The 22,392-nt window shown below is 40.9% G+C and overlaps 2 protein-coding genes across 7 annotated transcripts in view; one reads left to right on the top strand and one right to left on the bottom strand.

Annotated features, from left to right (window-relative positions):
* The window catches only part of MCPH1 (microcephalin 1), a 312,577-nt gene that overhangs the window by 114,605 nt on the left and 175,580 nt on the right, over positions 1-22,392 (top strand).
* Positions 1-22,392, bottom strand: part of ANGPT2 (angiopoietin 2) — a 28,853-nt gene that overhangs the window by 3,751 nt on the left and 2,710 nt on the right. Inside the window, exons 2-7 of the mRNA XM_010332579.3 lie at positions 20,188-20,309; positions 14,835-15,067; positions 11,846-11,976; positions 6,684-6,785; positions 5,647-5,813; positions 1,290-1,420 (exon numbers count right to left, since the gene is read on the bottom strand). Of these exons, the coding sequence (XP_010330881.2) occupies positions 1,290-1,420; positions 5,647-5,813; positions 6,684-6,785; positions 11,846-11,976; positions 14,835-15,067; positions 20,188-20,309 (886 nt within the window). The remainder of the gene's footprint in view (positions 1-1,289; positions 1,421-5,646; positions 5,814-6,683; positions 6,786-11,845; positions 11,977-14,834; positions 15,068-20,187; positions 20,310-22,392) is intronic.

Genomic DNA, 22,392 nt, shown 5'->3' with positions numbered 1-22,392 from the left:
GTATAAAAGCTATGAAATTTAAAGGTATGAAAATCACCAAATGTCATATTCCTTTCATTACTAAATCCTCCTTTTGACTGTTAGTGATTCTTATAGTGTAAATACATCATAACTTGACTCATCCATTTGTTTTAGTAGTTCCTTAGATTTATAAAAATATGTTGACCATAGCTCTTACCTTTGGTTTTCCCGGGTGAGTAACGTATTAATTTTTGCAAATATGATTTATGTCCTCTAGAAATTAAACCCTGCCGGTTTTCCTGTTATCCTTTACATTCAGTTTGCGCTATTGGCAGAGTTTTTGTTGCTACTTTAAATCTTTCAGTGTTTTCTAAGAACTCACTTGACAGCATTTGTCAGGCTTTTTTCTTGTCTCAGTTACTAAGTAGTGTTTGTGCCTGTCAGTGAATTCTTAAACTTTTAAAAAATCAGAAAACTTAATGTTTTCTAAAAGTTGGTTCCTGTGTTTGGTTCCTGGTTGGTTAACTTGTTTCTGTTTATAGGTGTTTGCTGTATATTAATGAAATCTTTTTTAAAAAGACAACTGGGGCTGGGTGCGGTGGCTGATGCCTGTAATCCCAACACTTTTAGAGGCCGAGGTGGACAGATCACTTGAGGCCAGGAGTTTGAGACCAGCCTGGCCAACATGGTGAAACCCTTTCTCTACTAAAAATACAAAATTAGCTGGGTGCACTGGCGGGCACTTATAATCCCAGCTACTGGAGAGGCTGAGGCAGGAGAATCGCTTGAGCCTGGGAAGTGGAGGTTGCAGTGAGCTGAGATCACACCACTATACTCCAGCCTGGGCAACAAAGTGAGACTGTCTCAAAATAAATAAATAAAAAGATAACTGGAAATTTCTTGTTTGAACATTAAATTATTAGTTGGAAATATTTCTATAATCTATATTACTGTTTTGGTGGCTACTTTGAATTTTTAACTTTTTAAATAAAGCAAAATGTAATTAAACCATCTCTCTAGGATCCAGCAAGCACAAACTCAGGAGAGCTTGCTAAGTGTTAAATGTCCCCTCTCCTTGCCCGGGCTAGGTCCTGAGGAGACCCGGTTGGCTTGCTGACAAGTCTAACTCCCTATCATACTATCATACTCTCATTTAAAACTTAGACTAAAAAAGTGAAAAATACATTTACCTATATGAAGCTAGTGTGTCTACGTATGAAATTGTGGACATCGTCACCAATCGCAACTTGAAGTCCAAATTGCCAGCCTTTCCCTCCATGATACTGTTCCTTGCCAATACAAATAGGAAGACAGAGAGTCATCCCTACCTCCCGTTAGCATTTGTGAACATTTGCAAATACATCTGTCATTGTCTGCGTCCTTTGTGCTAAAATCATTTCCTGGTTGGCTGATGCTGCTTATTTTGCCGGCTGTCCCTGTAAGTCCTTTAAGGTGAATCCTGTAAGTGTGCAAAGAAAAAAACAACAAATTTAATTGGCTTGGGTCATTGATTTACCGTAGTGGAAATTTTTTTGTAATGAAGAATCCCATTCTATAGAAGTGTGTTCTGTACTCATTAGTGGACTAACGCATACTCCGGACAAAGTATTTTGCACTTGGTATAAACAGGAACCAACTTATCATCAAATCCTTCGGCAGAGAGGGATGTTTTCATGAAACCTTCAACACACATCACTTACACAACTACCAGCAGTGACTGTAGTGCCCTGTAATTTATTTTTCTGCTGCTTTCGGATAAACAGAAGAGAGAAATGCAACACAAGGGTCCTCTTCGCAGGTCTCCAGTCATCTTCCATAGAGACAAGAGGCCAACTTCAAATATCATTTTCTGCGGAGCTTGTGGGGGTGGGGGGATGGAGAAGGCAGCAGACGAGGAGTGGCCACTAAGTTGCGGGTGGGAATGTACAGAATGGTGCTGAAAATAAATCTTTATGGCTGCTTTGCCTCATGTCTGTATAGTAGTATAATAAAACTGTTAGACATTGAGAAACGAGCAAATGTCTTAGTCAGTCAGACACTATTGGCAATACAGGCGATCCCTGCCTCCCCATGGGGCTACATTCTGATAAGCCCACTGTCAGTTGAAAATGTTGTGGCTTGAAAATGCACAGAATACACCTGAGCTTTGGAGCACCCTAGGCGAGCCCTAGCCTTCCTCCAGTGTGATCGGAACACTCACATTAGCCCACATCAGGCAGAGCCATTTGGCAGCGCAGTACACGCAGTGTCTTGTTAACCCAGGTGATCACAGGGCTGACAGGGAGCTGTGGCTCACTGCCGCTGCCCAGCATCGTGAGGGAGCATTGTGCCACGTATCACTAGCCAGGGAAAGATCCAAATTTCAGTCTCAAAGTGCAGTTTCTGCTGAATGTGTATCACATTCGCACCATCGTTAAGTCTCACCGTTCTAAGTTGTATTGCAAAAATGAGGCTTACGCTGGTCATCTATGTACTAGCAAGGAACATATAAGGGAAGGGAGAAGAAAATATGTTTTGAGGGTTTAAAATAATTTTTCCCATAACTATGCTCAAGAGCTACTGCTGCAAAGAAGCCCCTTGGCAGATGGTTCAGGACAGATGAGAGCAGGCATTCATGTAATGGGGTATGTCATATTGACACGCTGAGTCCTCACATCCTGATGGAGAAACAGGCACATGAAGACCCAGGCGAGGAGCCTGCAGAGCAAATCCTGCAATGGTGGCAGGAGAAGTATACTTGAAGCACCAAGATGATGCCCTTGTTGTAAAACCTGCTAATGTTTACTAACTGCCACATTGGTATAATATAATTTTTAAGAGTTTGTATTGAAGAGCGCAAAGAAGACAGAAAAAGTTCTTTTAGTTCTACGTGCTGGTCAGGCCAGGCCAGGGCCTTACACCTGCATGCACATTGGATGCTCAAAACCACCCACAGTGGTGGCCACCATCTTTATTTTTGCACTGGGAGTCACTGAGGTTCAGAGATACTGTCCGAGGTCAGACTCTTGAGTCATGGAGGTAGGATTTGCACCAGATGCAGCAAACCCTTCTGCCATGTTTCAACACTGGCACACACCTAAACAGAGATGTTTGTTGGAGAAAGTTGTGAAAATATGAGGGTGAGGCCATGTGATGTGGAGTTCCATAAGAGTTGCTCCTAAGTTACTTTGGTGTTAAGGCAGCCCTAGAAACTTCATCCTAAGGCATGGACTGGACCTATGAGTCTCCGTGTTTTCCTGCGTGTTTCAAAAATGAGACAGTCCTAGCTCTGTCTCTAAATGCCTACTGCAGAATGTGAATGTCATAAACGCTCATCTTTGTTGGGATTCTGAAACACTCTTTACTTTCTTTCCTTTGTCTTCCCATTAATCATAGGCAGGATTGAGATGAACCATTTCCCTTGCTTATCTTTTAACTCTCCCGTCTCCTTGAACATTTTTAATTCTCATGGAACTTGTCAAATTTTCCCCAGAGGCAAGAAAAATAAGGGAGAATGTAAAATTTTCGGTCCTCATATGGCCCACTGGTTTAAAATTCTTTTTTAAAATTGGGTTATTAAGAATAGCCACATTCTTGAAGTTACTTTATATTGGTATTGGTTGATTTATTTTTTTAATCTTTGCAGCTTTGCCAGGGATGATTTTTTATAACAGTGAAGTAAAGAGGTAGTGTCAACACTTAACAATCACACCTTAGTGTACATAAAACTGCCGGAAGGTGAGTGAGAAGTAACCAATTTTTCATGTTTAATGTACACATAGCTTTTAGTTTTATTGGAAAGAATTAAATTCTGTTGATGCATTTATCCATTTCTTAGAATATGTATATTCAAGTTTTCCAACATTTGGAGAACATTTCTTCAGGAAAAAATAATCCCTTACATGCTGAATACAATTTGCGGTTTTGAAAGGTTTCAGTCCCTTCACAGCTCTCTTATCACCCTAACATCATGTTTTATTAGGATAATAATTTTGATGTAATATCTATTTTATCTTACCAAGCAAATTAAACTAAACTTTAAGCCAATGTGTGTGTTTTTCTAAATGGCCTATCCAAAAATTGATTGCATTTCTAAAGGAAATATCTGTTAAGAACCATTTCAGTTTAAAATAGTTTTATAATGTCAGCGTACAAGGGTAATGACCCATTTTGTAAAAATCTTCTTATACAAACAGCCTAATCCTTAATTTTTGTACGTCTTCTTTTTTTTTTTTTTTTTTTAACTCTTCTGTTGTAGATTCCTAACTGTTGACAGTTGAAAAAATATTTAACTTGGAGGTAAAACAATGACCAACCACTTGGGTCTCAAAATTCATTGAAGTTTTGATCTTTTTGGATTCAAGTCGGAACTGCTGTGAGACCCACACACCTATCTTCTCATTCATGTCGGTTGTTGCCCCTCTAGGAGAGCCTGGTCTCCCCATAATGAGAACTGGTGGAACATGCTTCACTGATGTTTGGAGTGTCACATCCATGTATCTCTGTTTCTCGAACATGCTTCTGAATTTTCATCCACTGTTTGCAAAGCAGGACATACTGGGCGTTGTGTAGTTTTCAGTTGGTTGTTGAGGCAGCTTGACAATCAGCCACCTCCCTGTGCTGCCCACCCTCCCCTGGGCAGCCTGCTCACAGACTTTCACATTGTGGCTACTGTTAGACTGTTTAGGTTGTGGACTCTCTGTTGAGCAGAGCATCTGAGCTGGGAGTTATTGAGATGAAGACGAGACTGTAGGTCAGATGATGACAGTTTTTTTGTGATGTTCGTGTTGACCTTCATTTGCTAACTTCTGACCTTGAAGTGGGTATTTCATAATGTGTGCTCCATGATCACCAGGTGCCACCAGTCCGTGCTCTTTAGACTCATTCAGGGTGGTGTTGGTGCCACTGGGTACAGTCCCACTTCTCTGCCCCCTATCATTGCACACACATTTTGGAGTGCCTCTGTATGCCTTGTGTACCAGCATGACCGTGCACGTGGCCTCACCATACTTATCTTGCAAACTAGGTTGTCACGTCCCATTGCCGTTCTATCTCTACTCTCATGACATTTAGAAGCGGAAAGTAAATTCCCGGTTAGGGTTGCCCATGCTGTTACTTATGATTATCGCCACCAAATGGGTGAGGACAAGGCAAACACTCAGGAAATGCTGTGCGTCTGATGTGTTTCCTGTAGAGGAGAGCAGAGTTGACTGACCATCCCACCTAACTCTGCCATCTCTACACTTGACAACTAACCTTGACTTTGAGATCGAACACACTGGAATGAGTTTCAACTGCATGAAGATGGATTAACTTTTGAAACCTTTTGAAATAAAACAGTACAGTCACAAGTATCCATCAGTGATGCTATCGTATGATACATTATCATGGGAACACTTACATTCACTTATTTTACAAATAGCTATGAAAGCCAGTTTTCTGCCAGGGTAGGCTTCAAGGATACACAGTAAACACAACAGACAGACAAAATACTGTTCATATGAAGTTTCCTTTATATTGCTATAACCAAAGTTAGAATTTTAAAACCGGAGAAACTTAATAATTTTGAGAAACAAGATGTTTTTCGATTTAAGGTGATCTAAGAGTAGTTTAGATCTTGGTTAAATCATTGTGGTTCTCATTTTCTGAAATAGTCACCCAGCAAGTCTTTTAACTTGTTCTTTCGATTACAAATAATTCACTTACCTATAATTGAGTTCTTCACTTGAGAGATAGAAATGTTCATACAATGAGTAAGCCTCGTTCCCTTCCCAGTCTTTAAAGAGTATTTTAAGCACATAGCGTTGCTGATTAGTCACTTGGGACACAAACTCATTTCCCAGCCAGTATTCTCCTGAAGGGTCACCAAATCCCTGTAAAGCAAATTGTAAAATTCAATTCCTTCATGTATTTTCTCTTTGTGTATTTGAAGTGAATAGTCTGTCAGCTTAACATAGAGTAACTATAAAATAGCAGAAATTACTTCTGGTGCTGTGACAGTTCGGGTCCTTTGCGTAGGAAAATGGATTTTAAACAGGTCAGTTATATGACACTAAGCTGTTGCTGGAAGAAAATTTGTATTAGGATGGTTGGAACTACTTGGGGAGCCTCAAGCAGAAGCCTCAGCATCAACAGCTCAGTTTACGGAAATGCGAGGCACCGTGAAACAGTGGTTTACCAAAGCACGCTGAGCCCACTTTAAAAATAAGCCAAGCCATGCTTGCCCTTTTTTTTTTTTTTTTTTTTTTTGGAGACAGAGTCTTGCTCTGTCACCCAGCTGGAGTGCAGTGGCATGATCTTAGCTTACTGCAGCCTCCACCTCCCGGGTTCAAGCGATTCTCCTGCCTCAGCCTCCCGAGTAGCTGGGATTCCAAGCACCCACTACCACACCTGGTGGACATTTGTATTTTTAGTAGCTACAGAGATTCGCTATGTTGGTGAGCTGATCTCAAACTCCTGACCTCAGGTGACCTGCCCGCCTCGGCCTCCTGAGGTGCTGGGATTACAGGTGTGGGCCACCGCACCGGCTGCAGCTTTTGTTTTGATACAGTTTACCTTATATTGGTCATTCTTTAAAGGGGAGACTGAAATGCCAAGTTGAAGAACTAATCTGAACACCGATTTTAAAAACTACGGCAAAAGTCATTGGTTAGGTTGGGATTGGTGGTTAAGGTTCTGCAGATCTTGAAAGCTATTTTTCACAAGGGAAATTCTCTTCTGATGCTTTTTAAAAATGTCCATACCGCTTTATATTCTTTCCAAGTCCTCTGAAAATCAACGCTGCCATCCTCACGTCGCTGAATAATTGTCCACCCGCCTCCGCCAGCTTCCATGTCACAGAAGGCCTGCAAATGGAAACGCAGGGGGTGAGTGGCGGAGGACCCCCTTAGGTAGCAGAAGCAGGAGGAATGTGGACCCCGAGTACAGAACTCAGCCCGATATATAAGGCACGAGTAGACCATTGGGTTGTCTAAGAAACAGATGGTTTTAAATAAATTGAAAGAGATGGATTTAAAATGATGGTGAAAAATAAACAGTAATATAATACAAAGTGTTGATGAGAATATGAGTTGCTTGTCATCATCTGTTCCAGGCGCACGACCCCACCCTGACGGCTGGCTCTGAGTTTGCTGTTTTTCAGAGGTTCATTGTGAATGGCACATTTTGGCAGATTGGCCCCAAACCCAACATCCCCCTCCTGTGGAAAACCATTGACTTGTGTTCACAGACTTGAAACCTTTCAGTAATTGCCAGCCCCTGCCAGCTCTGCAGAGAGCCATGTGAAGGGGATGCTCTTTGATCCGAGGCTTTGCAGGACTCCCGTTACATTCTCACACTGTGGGGCTGTTAGGCTTCCTTTATGTGCTTTGCAAATCAGATTTTTTGGTTCACCTCTGAGGACAACAGCCTTGAGGCTCTGCTGTCCTGGAGCAAGGTGTGTGACCTGAGCTTGGCTTAGCAGCTTAGCTTAGCCCCAAGGGTACGACTGAAGGCTTCTCTGTACATTGCTCACTGCCCACAGTTTTTCTCTAAGCAACCCTTTTTGTTTCTGCTCTTAAACTGGCTCTGTGGGTTTAAACTTTGTCCAGAACACAGAATTCTTTTTTAAGCTAAGCGCATGCATGCTCAATTTCAAGTCAGCCGGAGTTTTATTATGAAATTAAAAACCCCTGAAAATAAGATTACATCAATAGTTTTAAATAATAAGATTAGAGTAGAACGAAACATGGTTTCCAGAAAGTAAGATGAATTTTCTGCCGCATACGAGGTAGGACATACTGAAGTTAAGGTTCAAAACCAATGATAGATATTCTTCCTTTGTTGCGCTCCATGGTCTTTTTGAGAATAAGGGAGGCGATTTGGCACGGTAAGCTTCAGTGCAAACTGTTCTCTGTTTACGAGTTAGAATCTAGAGAGGAGAGCTGAAGGAGCACCAGAAGAGTGCCTCGTCCTGTTCCTTCATTTCCTACATGAGGAAAGAGGGGCGCAGGGGAAGTGCGGTAGCTGCCTGATGCCTCATCGCCAGTGGAGCCAGAGAACGGTCCCTGGAACAGCCTGGTCTGCAGGAGACCTCACCCCAGCATGCTTCTGGTCTCTCTCCAGGAAGGTCACCTGGCCCATATTGCCTTCCCCAATGGCACTCATGTTTGGAAAGATAAGTGCCATTATTGAAAATTACATTTATTAAGAAGAGAATTATTTCCCCATTTAAAAGGAATCAGACCTAGAAGATCAGTCTGCTCAAGCTAACCCCTTATTATCATTGTGTATTGCTGTAATTCTTCTTATCATTGCTACACACCACTCTCATCCAAGCACTCTGCCAGACACTTTGTGTGTATTATCTATAGTCTCACAGCAACTCCGCTGTACTATCACAATTCTGCATTTTTGAAAGGAGAAAAGATTTAGCAAAGTTAGATTAATTTGATCAGTTACTCACCTACTAAGTGATATATAGGATTTGAATAACATCTCTTTAATTCCTGTTATGTTTTTTCCACTGACATCATGTTGCCAAAACAGAGAAACCTGACTCTTTTGTTAATAGGCCAAAAGTCCCTCAACACAGTTCCAAGTTTAAATCAGTTCATGGATAATACTGCCTCTTATTTGCCTGCAGTCAACAACATGGTCAGTGCTGCTTGCTTCTGTCAATATGTCTTTAAAACAACTATTTCACAAACCAGCTGAATAGGCTGTTTTGGTTTGAGGATTCATGTATACACACTGAAGTTAATTCTGTATCCTAAATGGCATGCTCTTGGGTCAAAAGCATTAATATGGTTCTTGATGAGCCTGTCCTTGTTCCAAGAATATTTGATTCTTCAGTGTCAAAATCACTGCTATGAAGTTACCAGTATTTAAATACATGTTCTCTGTTGTTCACAGAGCAAGTTTATCTTGTTATGGAAGTTGAGAGGCAAGACTCTCAAATGTCTGAGAGTCACTGCCAGCACAGAAATGATTCGAGACGTATCAGTATTCTCTTTGATTCCATTAGTGATGATGATAAGGTTACTAGAGCATTTTCTTAGTACTTCATCCAGGTTTTTAGAAAAAAGAACAGAGAATTTGTAAAAACTGGAGTATTAGCATTAATTGGACTATAAAACTTGCAGAGAAAGATAGCGTCCAAATAGAGTTATCCACACAGCCAGAAGATACTGAGTCAAAGTGCTGAAATCGATTATATCCGGATCAGAAGAGAAGTCCTCAGATATTTCCCAAGACCTTACCACTCCAATGACAACAAACCTAAGGGCAGTTAATATTTTGAATCTGTCCACTGCTGCATGATGCAGGAACCTGATATCTTCCTATAAAGCTTGGTGTTTTTCAGCAAATAGTCCTTGACTTGCTTCACCTTTGAGGCCATGGTTAAGTGCCGGATTAAATAGCAAATATAGGGACAAACCTCAGGAGTCAGGGGTCCTGCGAAACGTAAGGAAGGAAATGACCGTGTCTCTAGCAAAAGCATCCACGCTTTTGATAAATGCCATCTTGCAGTCTCTCTCTTGTACAAGAACCTAATGAATTCTTTAAAACTGAAGTTGCAGTATATTGTCCTTTTAGGAAAAAATCTGCTCAAAGACCAACTGAACATTCTTTTCTTGAGTTACATGAACTAGGGCAGAAGTGGGTACGCTGCCAGGCGGAGAAGTTGTCTGGCAGTCTTTGGAGGGAGTGAAAATGCTGACCACTTCCATTTACTGCCCAGGTTGTCCCCCAGAGGCTGGCCCTGTGTTGACACCACCTCTAAGGCTGAGGGTATCATTGTCACGTTACACATTAGGAAACTGAGTGCTCAGAAAGGTTACAATGACTTGCCCAGAGCCGCAAATGGCAGAGCCAGGATTTGCATCCTCACCTGTCTGTCTCTCCCTGGATCGGCTTGTGAGTTACGGAGTCTTACGTCTGGAAGGGAATTTAGAGGTAACAAGCGACACCATTTATTTTCGAGAATAGAACATTTAGGTTTTTGAAAGCGTATTGTTCCCTGCTGTGTAAATGAGTTTCTATTACTGCGAGTGTTTAAAGGGAATATAAATCCTAATGTTTCCAACCATGACCTGAAGCTCCTATAATCTCGGAGTACTATATATTTTCATCTTTCTGCAGAGTATTTCAGTCATTCCAGGGCAGAGGGGGAGGGTGGGACGGTGCACTGGGTGGGAAGCTTGTGCTTAGGCTGAGAAACGTACATCCAGAAACGCAACAGGGCCACACAGTTAGCAGGGCTGTCCCTCTGCAGCACTTTCCAGGCATCCTCATTTCATAGGCATCCTCTGTCCCCCACCTTGACACTCCTGTCCCCATTACCACTAGGCCAAGAACATGCCAACATCTGGTGACAGACAGTGGCATGCAAAGAATTGTCATGAAAACCAGATAGCAAAAGAGATCGAAAGGCTTAGCCTGGAGTCTGTTCCCTGCTTTTTCTTCTGCAGCAGACTGTGTTGTTTATGGGTCCATTCCCTTCCTTCCCCTTTTGTATCGCTTCTAGGGCACTAGGGACATTAACTAATTTTCAAGGTTGATTTAACACAGCATGAATTAATTAGAAAGGTTTCTCTGGAAAGTATTATGTTGAATATCATAATATTTTTCTTTTTCATTCTTAATCAAGATATATGTTACTGTTTCAAGTTCCAGGTCTTTAAAACCCTAATGCTTGTATTTTTTAAGTGTTTTTCTTTAATACCATATTAAATACTTAGGATAGTAGTTAAAAGTGATAAGACTTCCAGAGCCTCTAAAATTTCCATTTTGGTACAGTATCCGGTGTATTCTCTGTAGTTATTTGTGTTGGTTCAATATGTAGCTGCTTTGACATTTATATGCAAATATATTTACAGGCATTTAATATATCCATTCATCCAGTATTCCTACAACACTTCACACTGATTCTCTTATAATATCATTCTTCCCTATCAAATGTTTAAGAGAAGAGAAGCCACGTTGAAACATTCTCCAAGAGTGATTTTTTCTTTTTTTTCCCTCATCTAAAGCTCAGGAGACAGGGTCTCTGAGTGGGCTTGCAGAACGAGGAATAACTGAGGGAAGCTGTGTTGTGGCTCTGCCTGCTGTGAGTACCGGCTGTCCACTCACGTTACACACAATGAATGGACTTATGTGTTGAAGTGAACTCCCCTGCTTGAGAAGAAAAGGAATGCTGTCTTTGGTGTGTTTCGAGTCTTCCAGACTGTTAGATGAGGTTAGAATCACCTGCCCCAGCGGTTCTCATGGTGTGGTCCTCAGAGTGCTGCGTGTCCCCGAGACCCTATCAGCAAGTTCACAAGGTTGAAGCAGTTTTCATGATGCTAAGACACCACTGGTCTGAGGCACTGTGTTGGCGTTTGCTCAGATAGAGCAAAGGCCATGGTGGGTAAAACTGCTACCGTCCCTGCATGAGGCAAGCCAGCGGTAGCAAACTGTACAAGTCACAGACACAAAAGAAAGGAACACTAGCATCACTGAAAAGTGTCTTTGGCGCGGCAGTAGAAATTATAAATTTCATGAAACCTTTATAGCTGATGTACTTTGGTTATTTGAACTTCAGTTTCTAGAAGAGATTTTCTTTAAAATTAATGAAATGAGTCTGGCACCTCAGGAGAAACAACTGACAGCATGCGTTATTTAAGCAAAATGCAAGGAGGATATGTTTCTTGCCGAGGAAAACATTTCCACGTCATTCCTATGTGGCTTCTGTATTTCTGCACAGCAGTGGAACGTAGAGCCCTTGGCAAGAGCCCTGTGTGAGGTGGCTGCACAGTAACTGTGGCTTTGTACTGTGTGAGGCTTGGGGACATCGTTGGGGCGAGACCTCTGCTCTCTGGTTCCCCACTGTCTAAAGTGGCCTGCCTAGAGCCAGGGAGTTTGTAATGGGGAACGAATGCCTCACCTTGGTCTCTTCCGTAGAGTTAGGGAATGTTAACATGTAGATGCCATTCGTGGTATGTCCTGATTTGAATACTTCAGCACAGTCTCTGAAGCTGATTTGTTCTTCTCTAGCAACAATGGGACTCTTAGCTGCTTTAAAAAAAAAAAAAATAGTAAGGCATTTAAATGGAGTACATAAAAAGACGAAGATTTGTTATTTTGAGACCCAATTATTTGAGGAGTTTTATTACTTTGGAATTCTTAAGTAAGAAAAAGACCGTTCCACTTTTTTAACCTTCCCAAAAAGTTTTATTTCAGCCTGTTTTCTTATTAATTCTCAAAGTCGAATACTTAGATTTTGGCCCTCAATTCCATGTAATTAAAATACTTCAAATAATCCAAACATTCTTTGTTGATCATTAATTACGTGTAACGAAAGTACTTCACAATCACAAATATTATTACTTTTTGGAGATCTTTCATCTTGAGTAGAGTAGGGTAAACTTAGTGCAGAAGAATTTAAAAATAATGTCCCTAAACATAATCACCTGTATCATGACCCCATTGCCTGTCCCTTCAGGCCATTATCCCAGTGAGGCCGTGGTGTCTGTTCTTTTCTTTTTTACATACCTGAGGCCAAGTCTTTTCTTTGGAATATTGGATGGAAACATTTAGTTTCCTTTGGACTTTAGCAGCTACCCAATAGAAGTTTGCATTAAAGAGTAGAATAGTGTGACGTTTATTTTTCTGTGTCTTGCATTCTTCTTCTAAGTCTGAAAATTCTAGGGCACAAAACTTCTTCCATTTTTATTCCGCTCTCAATATTTGAACTTCCCATTCACTCTTGTTACCCAGGCTATAGTGCAGTGGCATGATCTCGGCTCACTGCAACCTCTACCTCCTGGGTTCAAGCAGTTCTCCTGGCTCAGCCTCCCGAGTAGCTGGGATTATAGGCGTGCGCCAGCACACCTGTCTAATTTTTTTGTATTTTTAGTAGAGATGGGGTTTTACCATGTTGGCCAGGCTGGTCTCAATTTCCTGAACTTAGGTGATCCGCCCACCTCAGCCTCCCAAAGTGCTGGGATTACAGGCATGAGCCACCACACCCGGACCCTTTTCTTTCCACATTAAAAAAAAAAAAAAAAAAAAAAAAAAAGTGTGTGTTTATGTATGTGTTTGTATTCCTGCCACTATTTATATTTTATCCTAGAGACTTCCCACTGCACAGGCCTTCATGGACTAGATGGTGTGGGAGGGAATCACAGACCAATTCTGCTGGTCTTTTGGATGGGCTTTTTTTTTTTTCTTTTTTCTACTAGAATCTGAGCTACACAGTCCTCTCTGCTTTGGTCCATTATTGCAAGATAGGGTGGTTGAGAACTGGTACTCACTCTACCTTGTTACCACCGGCCAGCATCAGGTGATCGCCTTTCCTTTTCTGTGAATGTGACCTAAAAAAATAGGACTTTATCTTAAAGTATGAGAGAGTTAGACTCTAGCTGTAAAGCAAGTATGGCAGACTGCTAGCCCAATGACAAACCTACCCCTTCTCATCAGGATTGTGCCACTATTTCTGTTTGTTTACTGGTTTAAGTAGAAACCTTGTTTAAGTATTTCTGTTAAAACTGTCATTAACAGCATGACCCATGGAAAATGTGGGAGCCTATTCCTTATGGAACTGAAGAATACCTCTACATGACTCATGTGCAAAGCGAGTCTGTGTTAAAAGAGTGTAGGCTGAAAGGACATTATGAAATAAACCATCAACCCAATTATTTTAAGAAAAAATCTTGACTGGGTGCAGTGGCTCATGCCTGTAATCGCAGCACTTTGGGAGGCCGAGGTGGGCTGATCACCTGAGGCCAGGAGTTCAAGAACAGCCTGGCCAACATGGTAAAACCCCATCCAAAAATACAAAAATTACCTGGGCATGGTGGCACTTGCCTGTAATACCAGCTACTAGGGAGGCTGAGGTAGGAGAATCACTTGAACCTGGGAGGCGGAGCTTGCAGTGAGCTGAGATTGTGCCACTGCACTACAGCCTGGGCAACAAAAGCAAAACTCTTTCTCAGAAAAAAAAAGAAAGAAAGCAAAAAGAAAAAAAAATTAAATAAAAATGCCACAGAGATTGTTCATCACATCTTTGAGAACCAAAGATTCATCCCTTCTTCCCTCTAATATCTTTTTTTTTTTTTTTTTTTTTTTTTTTGAGAGAGAGTCTCACTCTGTTGGCCAGGCTGGAGTGTGGTGCAATGGTACAATCTCGGCTCACTGCACCCTCCACTTCCTGGGTTCAAGTGATTCTCCTGCCTCAGCCTCCTGAGTAGCTGGAAATGCAGGTGCCCACCACCACACACAGCTAAATTTTGTATTTTTAGGAGAGATGGGCTTTCACCATGTTGGGCAGGCTGATCTCGAACTCCTGACCTCAAGTGATCTGCCTGCCTCAGCCTCACAAAGTGCTGGAATTACAGGCATGAGCCACCACACCCTACCCTTCCCTGTAATATCTAAGAGGAGCTGGAAAGTAAAACAACAATAAAGAAAGCAAAATGTGCTTAAGAACCTGGCAAGAGAAGAGAATTTGTGTCTCTTAAGTGCCAGTTTATACCACTCACTGAGAGTATTGTCTCATTTTATCTTAATCGCCATCCCATGGGTCTGATATAATTTTTACCATTTAAAACCCAAATAAATTAATATTTGTTGTTTAATAATTTGCACAGTCAACTAGAAGGATGACCTTCTAGTTAATGATGGAACTAACTAAAAGTAGGCTCTTTACTGCCATAAATCAAAAGTATATTTGGGGTGTTTGCTTCATAGTAATTAGGACAATATGTATTTCCCCTTCTCTTCTTCCTTCATTTTAATTGGTAGATATTTCATGAGAAATATATGAGAAGTAGTACCTTTTCTGAAAGATGAGAATTTTTTACTATTTTGAGAGTTTTACTGACTAACAGCTATTAAAGCTGGAGAAAAAAAAAAATGATATGTACTTTACTTACGGTTTGATGTGGACATCATAGTCACTAAATTGTTAACCGTCTCCATGAGATGATGTTGCTGCCTTTGAAGAACGGAATTATTCACCGTGGCAGTCACTAATTTTTTTTCTAGTTCTTCAATGATGGAATTTTGCCTGGATACTAACACCTGTAGCTGATCTTTCTCTTCTTTTATTGACTGCAGTTGGACGATGTGGTTATCTTCCATAGCTAGGACCTTCTTTTCTAAGAAACTTGTAAGGAAAAGAATTGTTAGTTGATGAAAACTATTAATGAAATCTTTTATGCTTATTGAATTTCTACTTCCCCAAGGCACTCTGTTAAGATATTGTAGGGGTTATAAAGTACTAAGATGTTACCAGAGCCCTAGGGAATCTCTGAAACTTGCTGAAAAGATTAGATATATAAGTGTGTATATATATGTAAACTTGTAAGCATATATGTATGTACATGCAGACTTAGGCATACACATAAGGAAGGGATATTACATGGGTGTTACATGCATTAGATGCTTAAGTGTTCAGAAGAAGGGTGCTGCTCTTCAAGCTTAGTGTTCTTGAAGTGCTTTCTCAAGAGGGGAGTTTCAGTTGGGCTGGACCTTTGGGTAGGATGTTAGCTTTCTCCTAAATTATTTATATTTTAATATTAGTCCTAATGATAATAATAGCATTTAATGCTATGTGAGAAATGCTCCTCCACGAGGAGGTAAGTACAGCTCCCAGATTCACGTCCTGGCTCACCAGCCCTGTGACTTGGGGCAGTTTATTCAGTCACCCTACGCATCAATGTCCTCACCTGTCAGTTAGGATAGTATTACCTAGGTCTTGGGCTTGGTCTCAGGAGCAAATGAGTTTTAAAATGTAAATGCCTACACTAGCTTCTGTCACACAGTAACACTCAATGAATGTTTGCTAACATTCCTATCCATATTATCCCCATTTCCAGTGAGGAAATGGAAACTTAGGGACATTGAGGGCTGGGCGCAGTGGCTCATGCCTATAATCCCAGGCCTTTGGGAGGCTGAGGCAGGTGATTACTTGAGGCTGGGAGTTCGGGACGAGGCTGGCCAACTTGATGAAACCCCGTCTTTACTAAAAATATAAAAATTAGCCAAGTGTGGTGGAACATGCATGTAATCCCAGATACTCGGGAGACTGAGACAGGAAAATCACTTGAACCCAGGAGGTGGAGGCTGCAGTGAGCCAAGATTGTGCCACTGCACTCCCGCCTGGGTGACAGAGTGAGACATCATCTCAAAAACAGAAGTTAAAAAAAAAGAAAAGAAAAGTAGGGACAATGAATCACATACCTAAAACACACACACAGCAGGTGACAGGGTCAGAATCCAATCGCAGAACTTTCTGACCCTGGAAATCTGCCTCTCTCCCTCTTTTAATGTGGACCCCTTCCTTCTAAAATATCTAACCAGCACTATCGCATATACTTAATACATAACAGTTAATATGTGAGGCAGCCCCTTGAAGAGCTTTTTAAAAATTATTTAGAGAGCTGGTAGATTTTATTAATGGTTATATAGTTCGTGTTTCTAATTTTAACTTATAAACATACATTACTGTACATATGTTCAATGAAGAGCATACCACTTTTAAACTAAAAATAGTTCCTATCCATTAAACCAGAGCAAACAAACCTAAGAGAGCAGAGTCTATGTAAATAAGAAACATTTCAGAATGTGAACTGTTTCCCAGGAACAAACTCAAAGACATACACAGTCAAGGTCCTTGGCAGGTATTTTTTTGTTTGTTTGTTTTTGAGACAGAGTTTCGCACTGTCACCCAGGCTGGTGAGTTGTGTGATCTCGGCTTGCTGCAACCTCCGCCTCCCAGGTTCCAGTGATTCTCCTGCCTCAGCTTCCCAAGTAGTTAGGATTACAAGCACCTGCCACCATGCTCAACTAATTTTTTGTATTTTTAGTAGAGATGGCGTTTTCCTATATTGGCCAAGTTGGTCTCCAACTCCTGACTTTGTGATCCACCCATCATGGCCTCCCAGAGTGCTGGGATTACAGGTGTCAGCCACTGTGCCCTGCTGGCAGTTTGTTTTGTAGCTAAAATACAAGAGGAAAATGCGATAGCCTGACACTACATTACAAAGAGGTACCTAAAGAGGCTTTCTGTGGTAACTGCAGGAAAAGCAGCAGCTAAAGACACCTCAAGATCTTCATTCTGTTTGTACAAGGCCAGTAAATAAAGCTTTCAAAATACAGACACTTTTATTTATTTATTTATTTTTTTGAGGCGGAGTTTCGCTCTTCTTACCCAGGCTGGAGTGCAATGGCGCGATCTCGGCTCACCGCAACCTCCGCCTCCTGAGTTCAGGCAATTCTCCTGCCTCAGCCTCCTGAGTAGCTGTGATTACAGGCACGCGCCACCATGCCCAGCTAATGTTTTGTATTTTTAGTAGAGACGGGGTTTCACCATGTTGACCAGGATGGTCTCGATCTCTTGACCTCGTGATCCACCCGCCTCGGCCTCCCAAAGTGCTGGGATTACAGGCTTGAGCCACCGCACCCGGCCTAGACACTTTTAAAAATAGTAAAACAGCCGGCCACAATGGCTCTATCAAGAAATGAAAGCATCACGAACCATAATCTTAAGACTGCGAAAGTTTAGATGTTTTGATGATTTTCACAATATCAAACTAAAAAGACAAGGCTATGAATGTCTCCCTTGAGGAAAACCTACCCTTATGGCCACGTAAGGCCTGTAAATAGAAGTTTCACTGAAGAGAAAATGGAGACCCTGAGAAGTCACCTTTGTTGTCACTAGCACCTTCAGGCAAAAGGAAGGAGCCTTGGGCTGGGAATCCCACCTGTGTCACATGGGCAGCCACCCTGCTGTGGACCTCAGGTGCACGTCCGTCTAGGTGAATATCTTTCTATCTAAACTAAGCTCTATGGAAAATGAAGGCATCCGATTAGATGACCACTGGGGCCCCTTTTAGTTCAAGTAATCTGTAAATCCACCTTTTTTTTGACAGTAACATCTTCTGAATCTGTAACCCTGCAAACTATTAACCAGCCAAGAAACTGGCTACCCATTACGTGTCTTGCCCATAAAGAATAACAATCAGTATTAATTATAGTTATTAGATATTCAATTGCAGCTCTTAAATGTATTCCAGCTCCCTGATCATTGTAAATCAGCATGTGATTTTGGAGAGATGGGGGTCTCTCTATGTTGCCCAGGCTGGTATCAGACTCCTGGGCTTAAGTTATCCTCCGGTCTCAGCCTCCCAAATAGCAGGAATTACAAGTACGTGCCGCCACACCTGGGTAACTTTTTAATTTTTTGTAGAAATTAGTTCTCATTATGTTGTCCTGGCTGGTCTCAAACTCCTGGACTCAAGAAATCCTATCACTTTGGCCTCACGGAGTGCTGGGATTACAGGCATGAACCACTCTGCCTGGCTTGAATCTATTCTATAAAGAAACCAATTATACTTTTGGGAAATTATAGAAGATTATTTAAAATATTGTTTGTCCAATGTGAAATACCATTTGCATATTTTTGTAATGATGTTGTTGCAAATAAAATCTTAGGCCAGTCAGAATTTAACGTAGAAAACACAGCATGCAGAACTCATACACCTGTAAAATAATCAACACTAGTTTCTTTTAAAATTATTTATAACTGTTGATGTAAAAAACCTTTTTATTATTTCATTTTATATTTGTGACAAAAGAGAATATGATTTATACAGCTGATGAGGAAAAGCTTATTCTTCTTGCAGGCATACTTGAAAAGCAGTATGATTGGACATATATTTGCAAAGATGATATTTGGGGGGATGTAATTGACCCAAATTGGTAATTTTAGCATTGTAGCATGTTAAATTTGAAACCCAAGTGGGGAAACTATTCAGTACTCGGTTATGTTCCACAAACTGGACATAGCCTGGGTTTGTCATGGACATCATTGTATAAAAGGCAAGAAAAAAGTCATCTCCAGCTTCCATATGTTCCCAGAGTCACTACAGCATGTTGCAGAGAACATTATTAAGACTATTTTTCAGAAATGAGGCCGGGTATGGTGGCTCATGCCTATAATCACAGCACTTTAAGAGGCTGAGGTGGGCAGATTGCTTGAGTCCAGGAGTTCAAGACCAGTCTAGGCAACATGGAAAAACCTTGTCTCTACTAAAAAAAAAGTACAAAAAATCAGCTGGATTGGCGACACCTGCCTGTAGTCCCAGCTACTCGGGAGGCTGACATGGAAGAATCACATGAGCCCAGGAGGTTGAAGATGTAGTGAGCTGAAATGGCACCACTGCACTTCAGCCAGGGCAACCAGAGTGAGACCCTGTCTTAAAAAAAAAAAAAAAAAAAAAACCAACTTAAAAGTAAATGAAATTAACAGGATTGTTATATCTCAATGATTGGTCTCAAATGTTCATTTACTGTTTGTAGAAGACAAATCTGAAACATGAAAGAAAAATATTTGAATTTTAAAAATCTATTTGCTTTTCAAAACCCTAAATCAGTAATGACTTAAACTTGATATACAAGAATTATTTCAGCTTAATTTTTGATTAACAGTAAAGAACAATTATTATGCAAGAAGTACATCACTGTTTCTGGTTAAGAATGAAGAATTATTTAAATTGTCCAATAGGATATATCGTTATAGCCTTATTCCATTTGTATATACGCTTCTTCATTAAAAGCAAGGAAATAGGCACATCAGTTGTGTGCATAAAATTATCATCTTATGTCTCCAACTGGAACAAACCTATGAAAACAGTCTCTATCACCTACAATTTTTTTTTCTATTGTTGATCTTGGGATTTTTCTGTATTTTATTTAAATATTAATATAATCATGTTTAATATTAATTTTTGGTTTTACTTTATCGTGTGTTTGAAGAGGAAGCCTTGGATCATAAAATGTGCATTGGCTTACAGATTAAGTGTAGCTTCCGTATTGTAGATCATTCTGCGTCGAATGAAGCTGAGTCCCCAAGGGCAAAGGATCCTGGTCAAGTTAATACTGAAAAAAAACGCCTAGGCCAGTGGTGCTTTCACTCCACACACTAGCTGTATTTTTAAAACAGATTAGCGTGTATAATACTCAGGCAGGGTTTGGAGGATTATTGTAAGAGGATCTTTAAGGGGACAGGGAATGAAGGCAAAATCCAGGACTGTGTTAGGAGATCTGTGCCTGTGCGGGAATTGTCTCCAAGCCCTCTCCCATCTCCTCCCTCATGAGGTTCCTGACCCTTACACTAGACATAAGTAAACTCACCGTTCTGGGAATTCATCATTTGAGATCAACTTTCGTATCTCGAAAGCGTACAATTCTGAATTATAAATGTTTTTGTACTGTTATTATTACCTGTTCTTATCTTGCAATTTGTTTATTTCACTGGTCTGGTCCAAAATCTGTTTTTCCAATTTGTTTGTCGAGAGGGAGTGTTCCAGGAGCTGGAGTTCAAGTCTCGTGGTCTGATTTAATACCTAAATGTGACACAATGAAGTTCCTATTTATTATTTTTTAATTAGTTTAACGTTTGAACTTCCTTTCCATTAAAGCACCCAAGCTACATGAAAACATAAGCAAAACATTATTTATTCACCCAAGTATCTTATTTTAGCATATTTTTCATTTTCAGAAGAGGCTCCGTGTCTTAGATCACATCTGAGTGTGTTGAACTTTTTTACTTTTTTCCCCACGTCTCTTTTTTTATCTTTTCTTTTTTTTGAGATGGACTCTTGCTCCATTGCCCAGGTTGGAGTGCAGTGGCATGATCTCGGCTCACTGCAACTTCCGCCTCTTGAGTTCAAGCAGTTCTCTTGCCCCAGCCTCCCCAGTAGCTGGGATTACAGGTGCATGCCACCACACCTGGCTAGTTTTTATATTTTTGGTTCAGACGGGGTTTCACCATGTTGGCCAGGCTGGTCTTGAACTTCTGACCTCAAGTGATGCAACCACCTTGGCCTCCCAAAGCGCCAGGATTACTTGCATGAGCCACTGCACCCAGCCATATGTCTCTATTTTGGAAAGTGGTTGATAGTTCCGGATGGCGGGGTTTGTGTCAAATAATCAATGTTATTTTTCTAATCTGCCATATTTTATCATTTCACACAATGAGACAAGTAGAAGTGTAAAATGGTCATATTTCATAGGTCAAAATTATTTTCCCTTTGCTCAAAACAAATGCTATTCTCTTATTTATTTGTCAATAGACAGAGAGATTACAAGTCACATGCTTCCATTATATAAAAGTATAATTTTTAGCCTGGCATTTCGTCATTTGTCACTACTTGTTTAGACTTTTATTTCTTCTTTGCCATTTCTCTTTCCTATTTTAAAACTTGTTTGAACCAATTGAAACAGTATAGCATCAGTGTGAAACGAGCCTCAGCCTTGCTGTGCGGGCCTTTCTGACCTACTGTGTGGCTAGACCAGCGCTGCTCTCCCATGGATTCTCTAGCGCCTGGCTGCCCTTCAGCAGGAAGAATCGATTACTCACATCCTCCATGTCATGCCTATTCAGGATGTGATAGCACATGCAAATGGCAGTCGACATTGTTGCCAAAGAACCAGGGACCTTGAAAGAATCATTGTTTGCTCCTGTCTTTATGTCATTTGCAGGAGCCTTGGCTGGTCCGCAGCCCATGTTGCAGGGATAGGCTTATCCTTAGTCAGAGCTGGTCAACTTCTTATCACGAAAAGTTTTCTGTGAAAATAAAATCCTTGGCCAACATAAGGGTTTGTTTGGGTTTTAATATTAACACCTGGAATATAGATTTGGCCTACGTCTTCTTTGGGTCCAAACATTCTATGTTGGTTCTTTCTAAAAGGAACTGGAAAATTGTGTCACCTATTTAATTCATAAGGGTTATAAAATGAGTAAACTTTGGTGGGGAGGCAAGGAAGAATGGCATCTAAGTCGTGATCAGCCCGATAGTAATGGTAACCTTTTTCTGCGTCACTTTTCTGGAGTTCATCAAACAGCTGGACCACCAGCCACCTGTTGTTGCTCAATTTGATGGTCTCTCATTCTGACAGGCTTGGAGAATCTTACTTCTAATCAGAAATTTTCATATTTGAATTTAAACCTATTTCACGGTCAGTAACTGCTCAGCAAATGCCTTTAAACAGAGTGGGCAGATCATTCAGTCTCTTTGTGGCCTTTCTTAACTCAGCCATTTTTCTTTTTTTGAGATGGGGTCTTACTCCGTTGGCCAGGCTGGAGTGCAGTGGTACCATCTCGGCTCACTACAGACTCTGCCTCCCAGGCTCAAACAATTCTTGTGCCTCACTAAGCCTCCTAAGTAACTGGGACTACAAGTGCACACCAGCATGCTCGGCTAATTTTTATTTTTTATTTTTTATTTTTTGGTAGAGATGGGGTTTTCACACGTTGCACAGGCTGGTCTCGAACTCCTGAGCTCAAGTGATCCACCCACCTTGGCCTCCCAAAGGGCTGAGATTACAGACATCAGGAAGCGCACCCGGCTGGCTCAGACATTTTCGTGTGTTCAGTTGGGCTTTATATGGAAAAGCTGTTTACTTTCCATCCATTTTCTTATTTTC

The sequence above is a fragment of the Saimiri boliviensis genome, chromosome 13 (genome assembly GCF_048565385.1).
Source record: "Saimiri boliviensis isolate mSaiBol1 chromosome 13, mSaiBol1.pri, whole genome shotgun sequence".
NCBI classification, from domain to species: Eukaryota; Metazoa; Chordata; class Mammalia; order Primates; family Cebidae; genus Saimiri; species Saimiri boliviensis.
This window is presented reverse-complemented; position numbering and strand designations above follow the sequence as displayed.